Here is an 11496-nt window from a genome sequence, read left to right as displayed (position 1 = left end):
GTTATCCAATTTTTAAATTGGTTTATTCTGCAGCAACAAATGCTATTCACAATGTCGGTTTAAACGAAGCAAGTTTAATCATTAGCAAAGCGGAAGTCGTGAAGGGGTACTACTGTGAAAAAATTAAAACCTCGAGCTCGAGGGCGTAGTTATCCGATAAAAAGACCCGCTTTTCATATAACTATTGGATTAAAAGATATATCTGTAAAGGAAGTATAAAAAAGGAAGTATAAAGGAGCAAAATACGCCATATTATACTTCAAAGGCAACGTATGGAGAAATAAAAATAAGTAAGTACACGGATATGACGTGTCATGATATATATAGTATTGGGAGATTATGGGACAAAAAATAAATCCACTTGGTTTCAGACTTGGTGCAACCCAAGGTCATCATTCTCTTTGGTTTGCACAACCACAAAATTATTCCGAAGGGCTACAAGAAGATCAAAAAATCCGAGATTGGATCAAGAATTATGTACAAAAAAATATTCAAATATCCTCTGGTGTTGAGGGAATTGCATGCATAAAGATTCAAAAAAGAATCGATTTGATTCAGGTCATAATCTATATGGGATTCCCAAAATTATTACTAGAAGGTAAAGGTGGGCCTCGAAGAATCGAAGAATTGCAGATAGATGTACAAAAAGAAATTAATTGTGTAAACCGAAAACTCAACATTGCTCTTACAAGAATTACAAACCCTTATGGACACCCTAATATTCTCGCCGAATTTATAGCCGGACAATTAAAGAATAGGGTTTCATTTCGAAAAGCAATGAAAAAGGCTATTGAATTAACTGAACAAGCAGGTACAAAAGGAATTCAAGTACAAATTGCAGGACGTATCGACGGAAAAGAGATTGCGCGTGTCGAATGGATCAGAGAGGGTAGAGTTCCTCTACAAACCATTCGAGCTAAAATTGATTATTGTTCCTATGCAGTTGGAACTATCTATGGGGTATTAGGCATCAAAATTTGGATATTTGTAGACGAGGAAGCCTAAGCCTTTATTTGACCTGTCTTTACGTTCTATCGGAAATAAAAAAGCAAAAAATGACAAACTCTTTCATTCTTTTTCTGTTAAATCAAAAAAAAAATGGGCAATTCTATAAGGTTGAATAAAAATTCAATTCATTTTTTTATATTGATATAATTGCTATGCTTAGTGTGTGACTCGTTGGTTTTTGTAGGGTTAGTAGTCAAAAAAACGGACTGTCCCATAGTATGAATTAATAACTATCGAACTAATAACCAACTCACCGCTTCATATTATCTGGATCTAAAGAACTAGTCACGATATGATATATTGATCATATCATTGTAGCAACTGAATTTTTGTTTGCATAAACAAGCAAAAAAAAGAAAAACCAATCTGATTTTAAGTTGTGAAGCAATAACAAAAAGAATGCAGATAAATGGAAGGGTGAGAGAAAGAGAGAAAAAGAATACTAATGCTATATGATTCCAATATGTAAGGTCTCTGAGCGATCTTATAAAGGATAGCGTAATAAAGCATCAATACTAATTTGATTGATCTATAATTCGATGAATTTGTTCATAGAACAAAAAAAGTAAAGAGCCCTGGGTCCACAAAGACTGAGAAAATTGACTCAATAACACATTTCATTTTCATTAGGAGCTCCGCTGTAGAATTCAGGCCTAACCATTAATCGCGAAGCGATGGGAACGACGGAACCCGTGGATGCAGAAGATTCTATTGAAAACGAATCCTAATAATTCATTGGGTAGGATGGCGAAACGAACCCGGGACCAATCCACTTTTATTCTGAGAGGCCATGTCATAGGATAACCCTACAACTGAAATAGATATGTAAAGAGTAAATATTCGCCCGCGAAAGTTTTTATTTTATTGGATTTCTAAATTTTGATAGATCCAATATAATATGATAATAAAAAAGACAAAACAAAATAAATACTCGTTATAATAAAACGAAATTCTATTATTATTATCTATTATCTCTAACTAATCTATAAAATAATTATCTATAACTATAAATAAATAGAAATTGAACACATGTTTAGTTTTTTTTATATAAACTATCAAAACAAGATATACAAATTTCTAATAGATTAGATAAAATCTCAAAGACTCCCACGATTCAGTATATTATTCATTAAATACATGTATACCATGTTATAATTGTTATTTTTTATTCGCGAGGAGCTGGATGAGAAGAAACTCTCATGTCCGGTTCTGTAGTAGAGATGGAATTGAAATTGAAAAAGAACCATCAACTATAACCCCAAAAGAGCCAGATTCCGTAAACAACATAGAGGAAGAATGAAAGGAATATCTTATCGAGGTAATCGTATTTGCTTTGGTAGATATGCTCTTCAGGCACTTGAACCCGCGTGGATCACGTCTAGACAAATAGAAGCAGGGCGGCGAGCAATGACACGAAACGTACGCCGCGGCGGAAAAATATGGGTACGTATATTTCCAGACAAACCTGTTACAGTAAGACCCGCGGAAACGCGTATGGGTTCCGGTAAAGGATCTCCCGAATATTGGGTAGCTATCGTTAAACCGGGTAGAATACTTTATGAAATGGGTGGAGTAGCAGAAAATGTAGCCAGAAAGGCTATTTCAATAGCGGCATCCAAAATGCCTATACGAACGCAATTCATTATTTCGGGATAAGAATGTATAACCAAAGAAAAGAAATCTTTTGAATGAAAAAAAAACAAAATTATAGGTTTCTTTTTTTTTGTTTTGGACAAACAATATTTCTTTTTTTACTTAGCCCCTTCGCAGTGAAAGAGCAAATAAAAAAAAAAATGATATGATTCAACCTCAAACCCACTTAAATGTAGCGGATAACAGCGGGGCCCGACAATTAATGTGTATTCGAATCATAGGAGCTAGTAATCGACGATATGCTCATATTGGTGACGTTATTGTTGCTGTAATCAAGGAAGCAATACCAAATACGCCTCTAGAAAAATCCGAAGTGATCAGAGCTGTAATTGTACGTACTTGTAAAGAACTCAAACGTGACAACGGTATGATACTACGATATGATGACAATGCTGCGGTTGTTATTGATCAAGAAGGAAATCCCAAAGGAACTAGAATTTTTGGTGCGATCGCACGGGAATTGAGACAGTTAAATTTCACTAAAATAGTTTCATTAGCACCTGAAGTATTATAAGTCTAATAAAACGGAGACTCTAATGCTATTATAGCATTTGAATGAAATATGAATAGAGTAAACTAGATTAATTAGTAAATTTGTCTCACGCATATATCTTTAACAATTCATAAAATAGAAAGAAAAAAGCATGTTGATTATATCAAAGTTCGGGGGTAACAATAATTTTAATTTATCATGGGTAAAGACACTATTGCTGATATAATAACTTCTATACGCAATGCTGACATGAATAGAAAAGGAACAGTTCGAATACCATCTACTAACATCACCGAAAACCTTGTTAAAATACTGTTAAGAGAAGGTTTTATTGAAAATGTGAGGAAACATCAGGAAAACAACAAATATTTTTTGGTTTTAACCCTACGGCATAGAAGGAATAGGAAAGGTCCATGTAAAACTGTTTTAAATTTAAAACGGATCAGTCGACCCGGTCTACGAATCTATTCTAGTTATCAACGAATTCCTAGAATTTTAGGTGGGATGGGGATTGTAATTCTTTCTACCTCTCGGGGTATAATGACGGACCGAGAGGCCCGACTAGAAGGAATCGGCGGAGAAATTTTGTGTTATATATGGTAAGCTTTCTTATATCCAAATTAAGATATGGAACTTTACTATTTGTGAAAAAAAAAAAGATAAAGAACGGGTTTCTATTCTCACTCTCCTCTTACATTAGTTAATACTTCAAGGAGGTTTTACCGCGAATGAAAAAATAAAACTGGATTCATGAAAGTTTAATTCCTGAATCACTTCCGAATGGTATGCTTCGGATTCATTTAGATAATGAAGATCGGATTCTAGGTTATGGTTCAGGAAGGATTCAACGTAGTTTTATACGTATACCAACGGAAGATAGAGTAAAAATTGAAAGAAGTCATTATGATTCAACCAAAGGGCATATAGTTTCTAGACTCCGAAACAAGGATTCAAACGCTTAGGTGGTTTTTTTTTCAACTTCAATATTCCTTTCGGAGGGATACAATTCGAAAGTTTCAAATTTCCAGAAACTAATTTTCTTCAAATAAGTAAATTTGAAATTAAGGAATGACAAATATGAAAATAAGGGCCTCCATTCGTAAAATTTGTGAAAAATGTAGACTGATCCGTAGACGGGGACGAATTATAGTAATTTGTTCCAACCCGAGACATAAACAAAGACAAGGATAATCTTTATAAAATAAAAGAGACTCCCTAAGGGACAAATAAAAAAAAGCGGAAAAGCTCCGTTTTGGCATGAAATGGATATATCCATATACCTCTGACTTATATTTATGAGACGATAAAATATGGCAAAACCTGCACCCAGAATCGGTTCACGTAGGAATGGGCGTATTGGTTTACGTAAGAGTGCGCGTAGAATACCAAAAGGGGTTATTCATGTTCAAGCAAGTTTCAACAATACCATTGTGACTGTTACAGATGTACGAGGCCGGGTAATTTCTTGGTCCTCCGCCGGTACTTGTGGATTCAAGGGTACAAGAAGAGGGACACCCTTTGCGGCACAAACCGCAGCAGGAAATGCTATTCGGACGGTAGTGGATCAAGGTATGCAACGAGCCGAAGTCATGATAAAAGGCCCCGGTCTCGGACGAGATGCAGCATTAAGGGCTATTCGTAGAAGTGGTGTAATATTAAGTTTCATACGGGATGTAACCCCTATGCCACATAATGGCTGTAGGCCCCCTAAAAAAAGGCGTGTGTAAAAATAAACAAAACATTGAAATGATTTCAAGAGAAATAAATAATTTAATGATTTGATCAAATAATAAGATTACCATGGTTCGAGAGAAAGTAATAGTATCGACTCGGACACTGCAGTGGAAGTGTGTTGAATCAAGAGGAGATAGTAATAGTCTCTATTATGGACGTTTCATTCTGTCTCCACTTATGAAAGGTCAAGCCGATACAATAGGCATTGCGGTGCGAAGAGCTTTGCTCGGAGAAATAGAAGGAACATGTATCACACGCGCAAAATCTGAGAAAATACCACATGAATATTCTACCATAATAGGTATTCAAGAATCAGTACATGAAATTTTAATGAATTTGAAAGAAATTGTATTGAGAAGTAATCTGTATGGAATTAGTGGTGCGTCCATTTGTGTCAAGGGTCCCCGATATGTAACTGCTCAAGATATCATCTTACCACCTTCTGTGCAAATTGTTGATAATACACAGCATATAGCTAACCTAACGGAACCAATTAATTTGTATATTGAATTACAAATCGAAAGGGATCGCGGATATCGTATAAAAACAACAAATAACTCTCAAGACGGAAGTTATCCTATCGACGCTGTATTCATGCCTGTTCGAAATGCAAACCATAGTATTCATTCTTATGTAAATGGGAATGAAAAACAAGAGATACTTTTTCTCGAAATATGGACAAATGGAAGTTTAACTCCTAAAGAAGCACTTCATGAAGCCTCACGTAATTTGATTGAGTTATTTATTCCTTTTTTACATGCGGAAGAAGAAAAATTACATTTAGAAAATAATCAACAAAAAGTTACTTTACCCTTTTTTACTTGTCATGATAGATTGGCTAAACTAAATAAAAATTCAACAGAAATAACATTGAAATCCATTTTTATAGACCAATCAGAATTGCCCCCTAGAATTTATAATTGCCTCAAAGGGTCCAATATACATACCCTCTTGGACCTTTTAAATAACAGTCAAACCGACTTTATGAAAATGAAACATTTTCGCAGAGAAGACATAAAACATATATTGGACATTCTCGAAATAGAAAAGGATTTCGTATAAATTTTAAATCCATTGGATTTCATCTTTTTTTTTATTAGTTAGACAAAAACTTTAGAAAAAAAATGGGTTTTGAATCTTTAGCACAATCCATAACTCAGAATAGATCCAAAATTGAATTATTGCAGAGATGTATCTAGGGAATAGTCGCTGCAAAGCGAATTCCCCCTAGATACACATGTCGTGATATTTTATTTCACAATTGAATCAATTTAAAAAATACCTAAAGTTAAGGATTTATCAATAGGTAATGTTGCTCCAATACCCAACCAAAGGGCTACTGCGGTACCAATCAAAAAGACTGTTGTTGCTACTGGACGACGAAATGGATTTTGGAATTTATTAACATTCTCCAAAAAAGGTACTGTTAATAAACCCGCGGGTACTAAAACCATTAAAAGAACCCCCAATAACTTATTGGGCACTGTACGAAGTATTTGAAATACGGGAAAGAAATACCATTCGGGCAATATTTCTAAAGGAGTTGCAAATGGATCCGCGGGTTCACCAATCATTGATGGTTCTAGAACCGCTAAGCCTACGTTACATGCAATAGTTCCTAGAATTACTACTGGAAAAATATATAAAAGATCATTGGGCCATGCGGGTTCTCCATAATAATTATGACCCATACCTTTAGCCAACTTAGCTCTTAATACAGGATCGTTCAAGTCAGGTTTTTTTGTTATTGGGATAGGTGAATTATTATAGATCCATCCCCCGAGGGAACCGGACATGATAATTTTTCATCATCCGGCTCGAGCACAAATCAAACGAATGCAAGTAATTCTGTTCTTACAGGTAAATGCTCAATACCCAAGTAGGCTTACAAAGTTGACCATGATCAAGCGCTTTCTGGGTCGTCTCAGACCTTGCGATTGCCTTTTCTTCCCCAAAAATAAAAAATAAAATAAAGATTTACTTGTTACTAATAGGGTCTAGCCCCTGTTCTTCTTTAGATCCCTTGTTTCACTCCGATAGTATTATATATATATATAAATCGGGTCAATGCAAAGGAAATGAATGCATTTCCATACTATTAAGTTAAGTAAGTAAAATAGATAAAACATAATCTGGATTATGACGTATCATCTATTCGACTGGATCTTACGGAGCCTGCTTATGCATGACATGAGACATGTCAAGGCTGATCATAGAAAAGATTCTCTTCAAGTAGTGAACCAGCCTATCCTCCATATGGGGCTTACGTAGTAGTTGGAACAAAGACACATTTCGTTGTGAATTCAAACAAATGTGGCAGATAGGCATATATCTGCACGGACTAATCAATAGTTCAAGTCACACACTCCCATAATCCATTTTATCTTCAGAAAATTCACTTCAACCATTAGTGTCAAATAAATAATACAAGCGGGGTTGAAGGAAAAGATCCAAATACATGTTTTATTCTTTTCAATAATCCATATTTATAGCAATGAAATCCTATTGTTCCTACCCTGAGTGAAGTGATAAATGACTGATTACAAATATCTATGATCTATAATACTATTTCTTCTCTATAAAGGACCAGAGATGCCTTGCTTACGTATCATTGGGAAGTGCATTAACATAAATACGGCAGTAAGTAGAGGTAATACAAAAGTGTGTAAACTATAAAAACGAGTCAGGGTGGATTGTCCTACACTAGCACTTCCGCGCAATAACTCTACCAAAGGCGATCCTATTACAGGAATAGCTTCCGGTACGCCTGTTACAATTTTGACTGCCCAATAACCAATTTGGTCCCGGGGTAAGGAATAACCAGTCACGCCAAAAGATGCGGTCAATACAGCTAAAACTACACCTGTAACCCAAGTCAATTCACGAGGTTTTTTAAAGCCACCGGTGAGATACACACGAAATACGTGCAGGATCATCATTAGCACCATCATACTTGCGGACCATCGATGAACTGATCGGATTAACCAACCAAAGTTAGCTTCAGTCATTATATATTGAACGGAAGCAAAAGCCTCAGTAACCGTTGGGCGATAGTAAAAAGTCATAGCAAATCCCGTAGCTACTTGTACTAAAAAACAAGTAAGTGTAATTCCGCCTAAACAATAAAATATGTTCACATGGGGAGGGACATATTTACTAGTTATATCATCTGCAATCGCCTGAATCTCAAGACGTTCTTCGAACCAATCATATACTTTATTGAGATAGGTAAATCCAGGGAACTCCCCCTCTGAGAACCGTATATGAGAATTTCATTTCGTACGGCTCAAACAAAAACCACCCAAATACTGGCTAGAATGGATATGTGTAATAAAAAGTTTGAAACTTATTTATCTTTCCTCCTATGATTCACTCTTTCTTTTTCTCTAAAGATACGAAAGAATAAAAATCTGAAAGCTCTTCTTTGTGGTTATAATGCTAAAAAATATCAAGTTGGCTCATTCGTCTTTATGTTGATTGTTACAGGCCTCTTGAATCCTCTATTTACCTATTTTTTTTTATTTTCTTTTATTTGTTATTCTTATTTGTGTGTAACGCGGTTTTACTTCTGTTTTCTTTATTATTGATAGGAATTCTCTTGTTAAGACCCTATGAATCGATTAAAACCTCAGATTCATACTACAACCACGATGATTCAAGAAAACCTTCAAACTAAGTCCAAAAATTCCCTGAGTAAGAATCGTTGGATCATCACTTATTCAATGAATAGATATACTGAATAAAAATTTAAAGAAAGGTTTGTCCCTTAATTAAAATAAGCATAAACGGGAAAAAGAATAAAAATCTGTCGATTTATCACTTCTAACCCCCTTTTTTAACTATTTGGGGGTTAACTCTTTTTTTTGGAGTCCGGCCCGCGAGGTCTTAATATAAAATATGAATCATAGTTAGAATAGTTTGTAATCTATTTCCTATATTCCGCGCGTTCCGGATACTAGAATGAATATCCGACGAGGTAAAACCATCTGTATCAAGATGACAGAACCACTCTCTGTAGTATCCATAGGATCAATTATAACAAGTCACACACTCATATTCCGGAAATACAGAAACAAAGAAATTCCACGGTCGAACTACCCAAAAATAGAATGGGCTAAAAACGACCTAAATGATTCACTTTGTAGTGAAAAGCGATTTAGTAGTTCTTGTGAATCTAATTCATTGAAATTCCATCCAGTAAAATGGAAGAATTATAAATCTCCAAAATAATAGATAGGAATATCGCAAATAGAGCCATTGCAATACCCATCAAAGGAGTAGTTCCCCAACCTGGAGCTACTTTACCATATTCCGAATTCAGTGGTTTCAATAAATCCCCTACAATGGTTCGTCTTGGACCAGATCTAGAACTATTCTCAACGGTTTGTGTAGCCATAAATCCTATTTTGTATTCAGTGAGAGCCGTTGACTTTGTATACCATTATATTGTAAATAAATGATCTTAGCATAGATCCATTGTGGTCTTAAAATTATATAATAATGGAAACAGCAACCTTAGTTGCCATCTCTATATCTGGTTTACTTGTAAGTTTTACTGGGTACGCCTTATATACTGCTTTTGGGCAACCCTCTCAACAACTAAGAGATCCATTCGAGGAACACGGAGACTAGTTGAAGTAATGAGCCTCCCAATATTGGGAGGCTCATTACTTCAATCGAGATAATAAAAAATCATTTCATCTTTTTAGTTGGAACTTTAGGTGGTTCTCGAAAAAAGATGGCGAAAAATATTATTCCCAGAGTCGAGACTAAGAGGAATGTATAAACCAATGCTTCCATAGATTCGATTGTGGTTTACAATTATAGCTTCCATGCCTGTTTATTTTGGGTCGTCTCCCGGATAACTAAAGAGAAAGAGTCAAAGAAAGGGCAAAGGCAGCGATTCAAATCAAGATTTATCCGGCTCCCTGTCTATGTTAAATCACAAAAATAAAAGTAAGAAATCAATCTTGTATCAGACTACTTGTCGTCTTGTAGTCGGATCCCCAAGTTTTTGGAATGTTCCAAATTCTACTTGAGCATCCAAATCTGGGTCAATACCGGCAAAAACATCTCGGAACAGGGTTCTAGCGCCATGCCAAATATGTCCGAAGAAGAAGAGCAGAGCAAATGAAGCATGGCCAAAAGTAAACCAACCCCTTGGACTGCTACGAAAAACACCATCGGATTTCAAAGTAGCACGATCTAATTCAAAAATTTCGCCCAATTGAGCGCGTCGAGCATATTTTTTCACAGTAGCAGGATCACTATAACTGACTCCATTCAGTTCGCCACCATAGAACTCCACAGTTACACCTACTTGTTCGACACTATACTTCGACTCTGCCCTTCGAAACGGAACATCGGCTCTAACAATACCGTCTCCGTCTACCAAAACAACCGGAAATGTTTCAAAAAAAGTGGGCATACGACGTACAAAAAGTTCACGCCCTTCCTTATCTCTAAAGATAGGGTGTCCTAACCACCCAACAGCTATTCCATCCCCGTTGTCCATTGAGCCCGCTCTGAATAATCCCCCCTTTGCCGGATTATTACCGATGTAATCATAAAAAGCCAATTTTTCAGGAATTTTAGACCAAGCCTCTGATAAACTTTGATTTTCGGCTATCCCAGCGCTAACTCTTCGATATATTTCTTGCTGGAAGTATCCCTGATCCCATTGATAACGAGTGGGACCAAATAATTCAATCGGGGTAGTTGCTGAACCATACCACATAGTTCCAGCAACAACAAAAGCGGCAAAAAAGACAGCAGCGATACTGCTGGAAAGGACGGTTTCAATATTTCCCATGCGTAATCCTTTGTATAGACGTTGGGGCGGACGGACACTAAGATGGAATAGGCCGGCTAATATGCCCAATGTCCCTGCTGCAATATGATGAGAGGCTATTCCTCCCGGAACAAAAGGATCAAAACCTTCCACACCCCACGCTGGATTTACAGATTGTACCCTTCCGGTTAGTCCATAAGGATCGGACACCCATATTCCAGGACCATACAACCCCGTTACATGAAATGCGCCAAACCCAAAACAAGCCAACCCTGAAAGAAATAAATGAATTCCAAAAATCTTAGGTAAATCTAAAGAAGGTTTTCCTGTACGTTCATCAGAAAATATTTCTAGATCCCAGTACACCCAATGCCAAATAGCTGCCAAAAAGCATAAGCCAGAAAACACAATATGTGCCCCGGCCACACCTTCGTAACTCCAAATACCCGGATTCGTTATAGTACCTCCTGTGATACTCCAACCGCCCCATGAATTGGTTATTCCTAAACGAGTCATGAAGGGTATAACAAACATACCCTGTCTCCACATTGGATCAAGAACGGGGTCAGAGGGATCAAAAATCGCCAGTTCGTATAGAGCCATCGAACCGGCCCAACCAGCAACTAGAGCTGTATGCATTATATGAACAGAAATCAAACGACCCGGATCATTCAATACGACGGTATGAACACGATACCAAGGCAAACCCATGGAAATACCCCTTTAATCAACGAATAATAGACACTATGTAACTTTATTGCATTGTAAAAAGTAAAAAAACTATGCTCTGGACCCACTCTTTCGGTAGATTTTCTCG

The 11496-nt window shown here is 36.4% G+C and overlaps 13 protein-coding genes and 1 pseudogene across 13 annotated transcripts; 9 read left to right on the top strand and 5 right to left on the bottom strand. All coding sequences in view use genetic code 11, as the record gives it.

Moving 5' to 3' along the window:
* Window positions 1-355, top strand: part of rpl22 — a 458-nt pseudogene extending 103 nt beyond the window's left edge.
* rps3 (ribosomal protein S3) lies at window positions 340-1005 on the top strand. The gene has a single exon. The coding sequence runs from the start codon at window positions 340-342 to the stop codon at window positions 1003-1005; it is 666 nt and encodes a 221-aa protein (YP_010041548.1).
* A 155-nt stretch (window positions 1006-1160) lies between these two features.
* On the top strand, window positions 1161-2664 carry rpl16 (ribosomal protein L16). The gene is made up of 2 exons: window positions 1161-1169; window positions 2266-2664. The coding sequence occupies exons 1-2, from the start codon at window positions 1161-1163 to the stop codon at window positions 2662-2664; spliced, it is 408 nt and encodes a 135-aa protein (YP_010041547.1).
* A 142-nt stretch (window positions 2665-2806) lies between these two features.
* Window positions 2807-3175, top strand: rpl14 (ribosomal protein L14). The gene has a single exon. It carries the CDS (start codon window positions 2807-2809, stop codon window positions 3173-3175), a length of 369 nt encoding a protein of 122 aa, YP_010041546.1.
* A 177-nt stretch (window positions 3176-3352) lies between these two features.
* rps8 (ribosomal protein S8) lies at window positions 3353-3757 on the top strand. Its single transcript has one exon. The coding sequence runs from the start codon at window positions 3353-3355 to the stop codon at window positions 3755-3757; it is 405 nt and encodes a 134-aa protein (YP_010041545.1).
* A 474-nt stretch (window positions 3758-4231) lies between these two features.
* Window positions 4232-4345, top strand: rpl36 (ribosomal protein L36). Its single transcript has one exon. It carries the CDS (start codon window positions 4232-4234, stop codon window positions 4343-4345), a length of 114 nt encoding a protein of 37 aa, YP_010041544.1.
* A 119-nt stretch (window positions 4346-4464) lies between these two features.
* On the top strand, window positions 4465-4881 carry rps11 (ribosomal protein S11). Its single transcript has one exon. The coding sequence runs from the start codon at window positions 4465-4467 to the stop codon at window positions 4879-4881; it is 417 nt and encodes a 138-aa protein (YP_010041543.1).
* A 73-nt stretch (window positions 4882-4954) lies between these two features.
* Window positions 4955-5950, top strand: rpoA (RNA polymerase alpha subunit). The gene has a single exon. It carries the CDS (start codon window positions 4955-4957, stop codon window positions 5948-5950), a length of 996 nt encoding a protein of 331 aa, YP_010041542.1.
* Window positions 5951-6159: 209 nt separating this feature from the next.
* On the bottom strand, window positions 6160-7260 carry petD (cytochrome b6/f complex subunit IV). Its single transcript has 2 exons — window positions 7252-7260; window positions 6160-6633 (listed from the first exon to the last, which is right to left on the bottom strand). Exons 1-2 carry the CDS (start codon window positions 7258-7260, stop codon window positions 6160-6162), a joined length of 483 nt encoding a protein of 160 aa, YP_010041541.1.
* Window positions 7261-7464: 204 nt separating this feature from the next.
* Window positions 7465-8943, bottom strand: petB (cytochrome b6). Its single transcript has 2 exons — window positions 8938-8943; window positions 7465-8106 (listed from the first exon to the last, which is right to left on the bottom strand). Exons 1-2 carry the CDS (start codon window positions 8941-8943, stop codon window positions 7465-7467), a joined length of 648 nt encoding a protein of 215 aa, YP_010041540.1.
* Window positions 8944-9062: 119 nt separating this feature from the next.
* psbH (photosystem II phosphoprotein) lies at window positions 9063-9284 on the bottom strand. Its single transcript has one exon. It carries the CDS (start codon window positions 9282-9284, stop codon window positions 9063-9065), a length of 222 nt encoding a protein of 73 aa, YP_010041539.1.
* A 104-nt stretch (window positions 9285-9388) lies between these two features.
* psbN (photosystem II protein N) lies at window positions 9389-9520 on the top strand. Its single transcript has one exon. It carries the CDS (start codon window positions 9389-9391, stop codon window positions 9518-9520), a length of 132 nt encoding a protein of 43 aa, YP_010041538.1.
* Window positions 9521-9580: 60 nt separating this feature from the next.
* On the bottom strand, window positions 9581-9688 carry psbT (photosystem II protein T). Its single transcript has one exon. The coding sequence runs from the start codon at window positions 9686-9688 to the stop codon at window positions 9581-9583; it is 108 nt and encodes a 35-aa protein (YP_010041537.1).
* A 175-nt stretch (window positions 9689-9863) lies between these two features.
* On the bottom strand, window positions 9864-11390 carry psbB (photosystem II CP47 chlorophyll apoprotein). The gene has a single exon. The coding sequence runs from the start codon at window positions 11388-11390 to the stop codon at window positions 9864-9866; it is 1527 nt and encodes a 508-aa protein (YP_010041536.1).
* Between the last annotated feature and the right edge of the window lie 106 nt (window positions 11391-11496).

The sequence above is a fragment of the chloroplast genome of Castanea sativa (genome assembly GCF_040712315.1).
Source record: "Castanea sativa chloroplast, complete genome".
NCBI lineage: Eukaryota > Viridiplantae > Streptophyta > Magnoliopsida > Fagales > Fagaceae > Castanea > Castanea sativa.
Note: the sequence above shows the minus strand (reverse complement) of the source record. Positions and strands in the feature narration are given on the sequence as shown.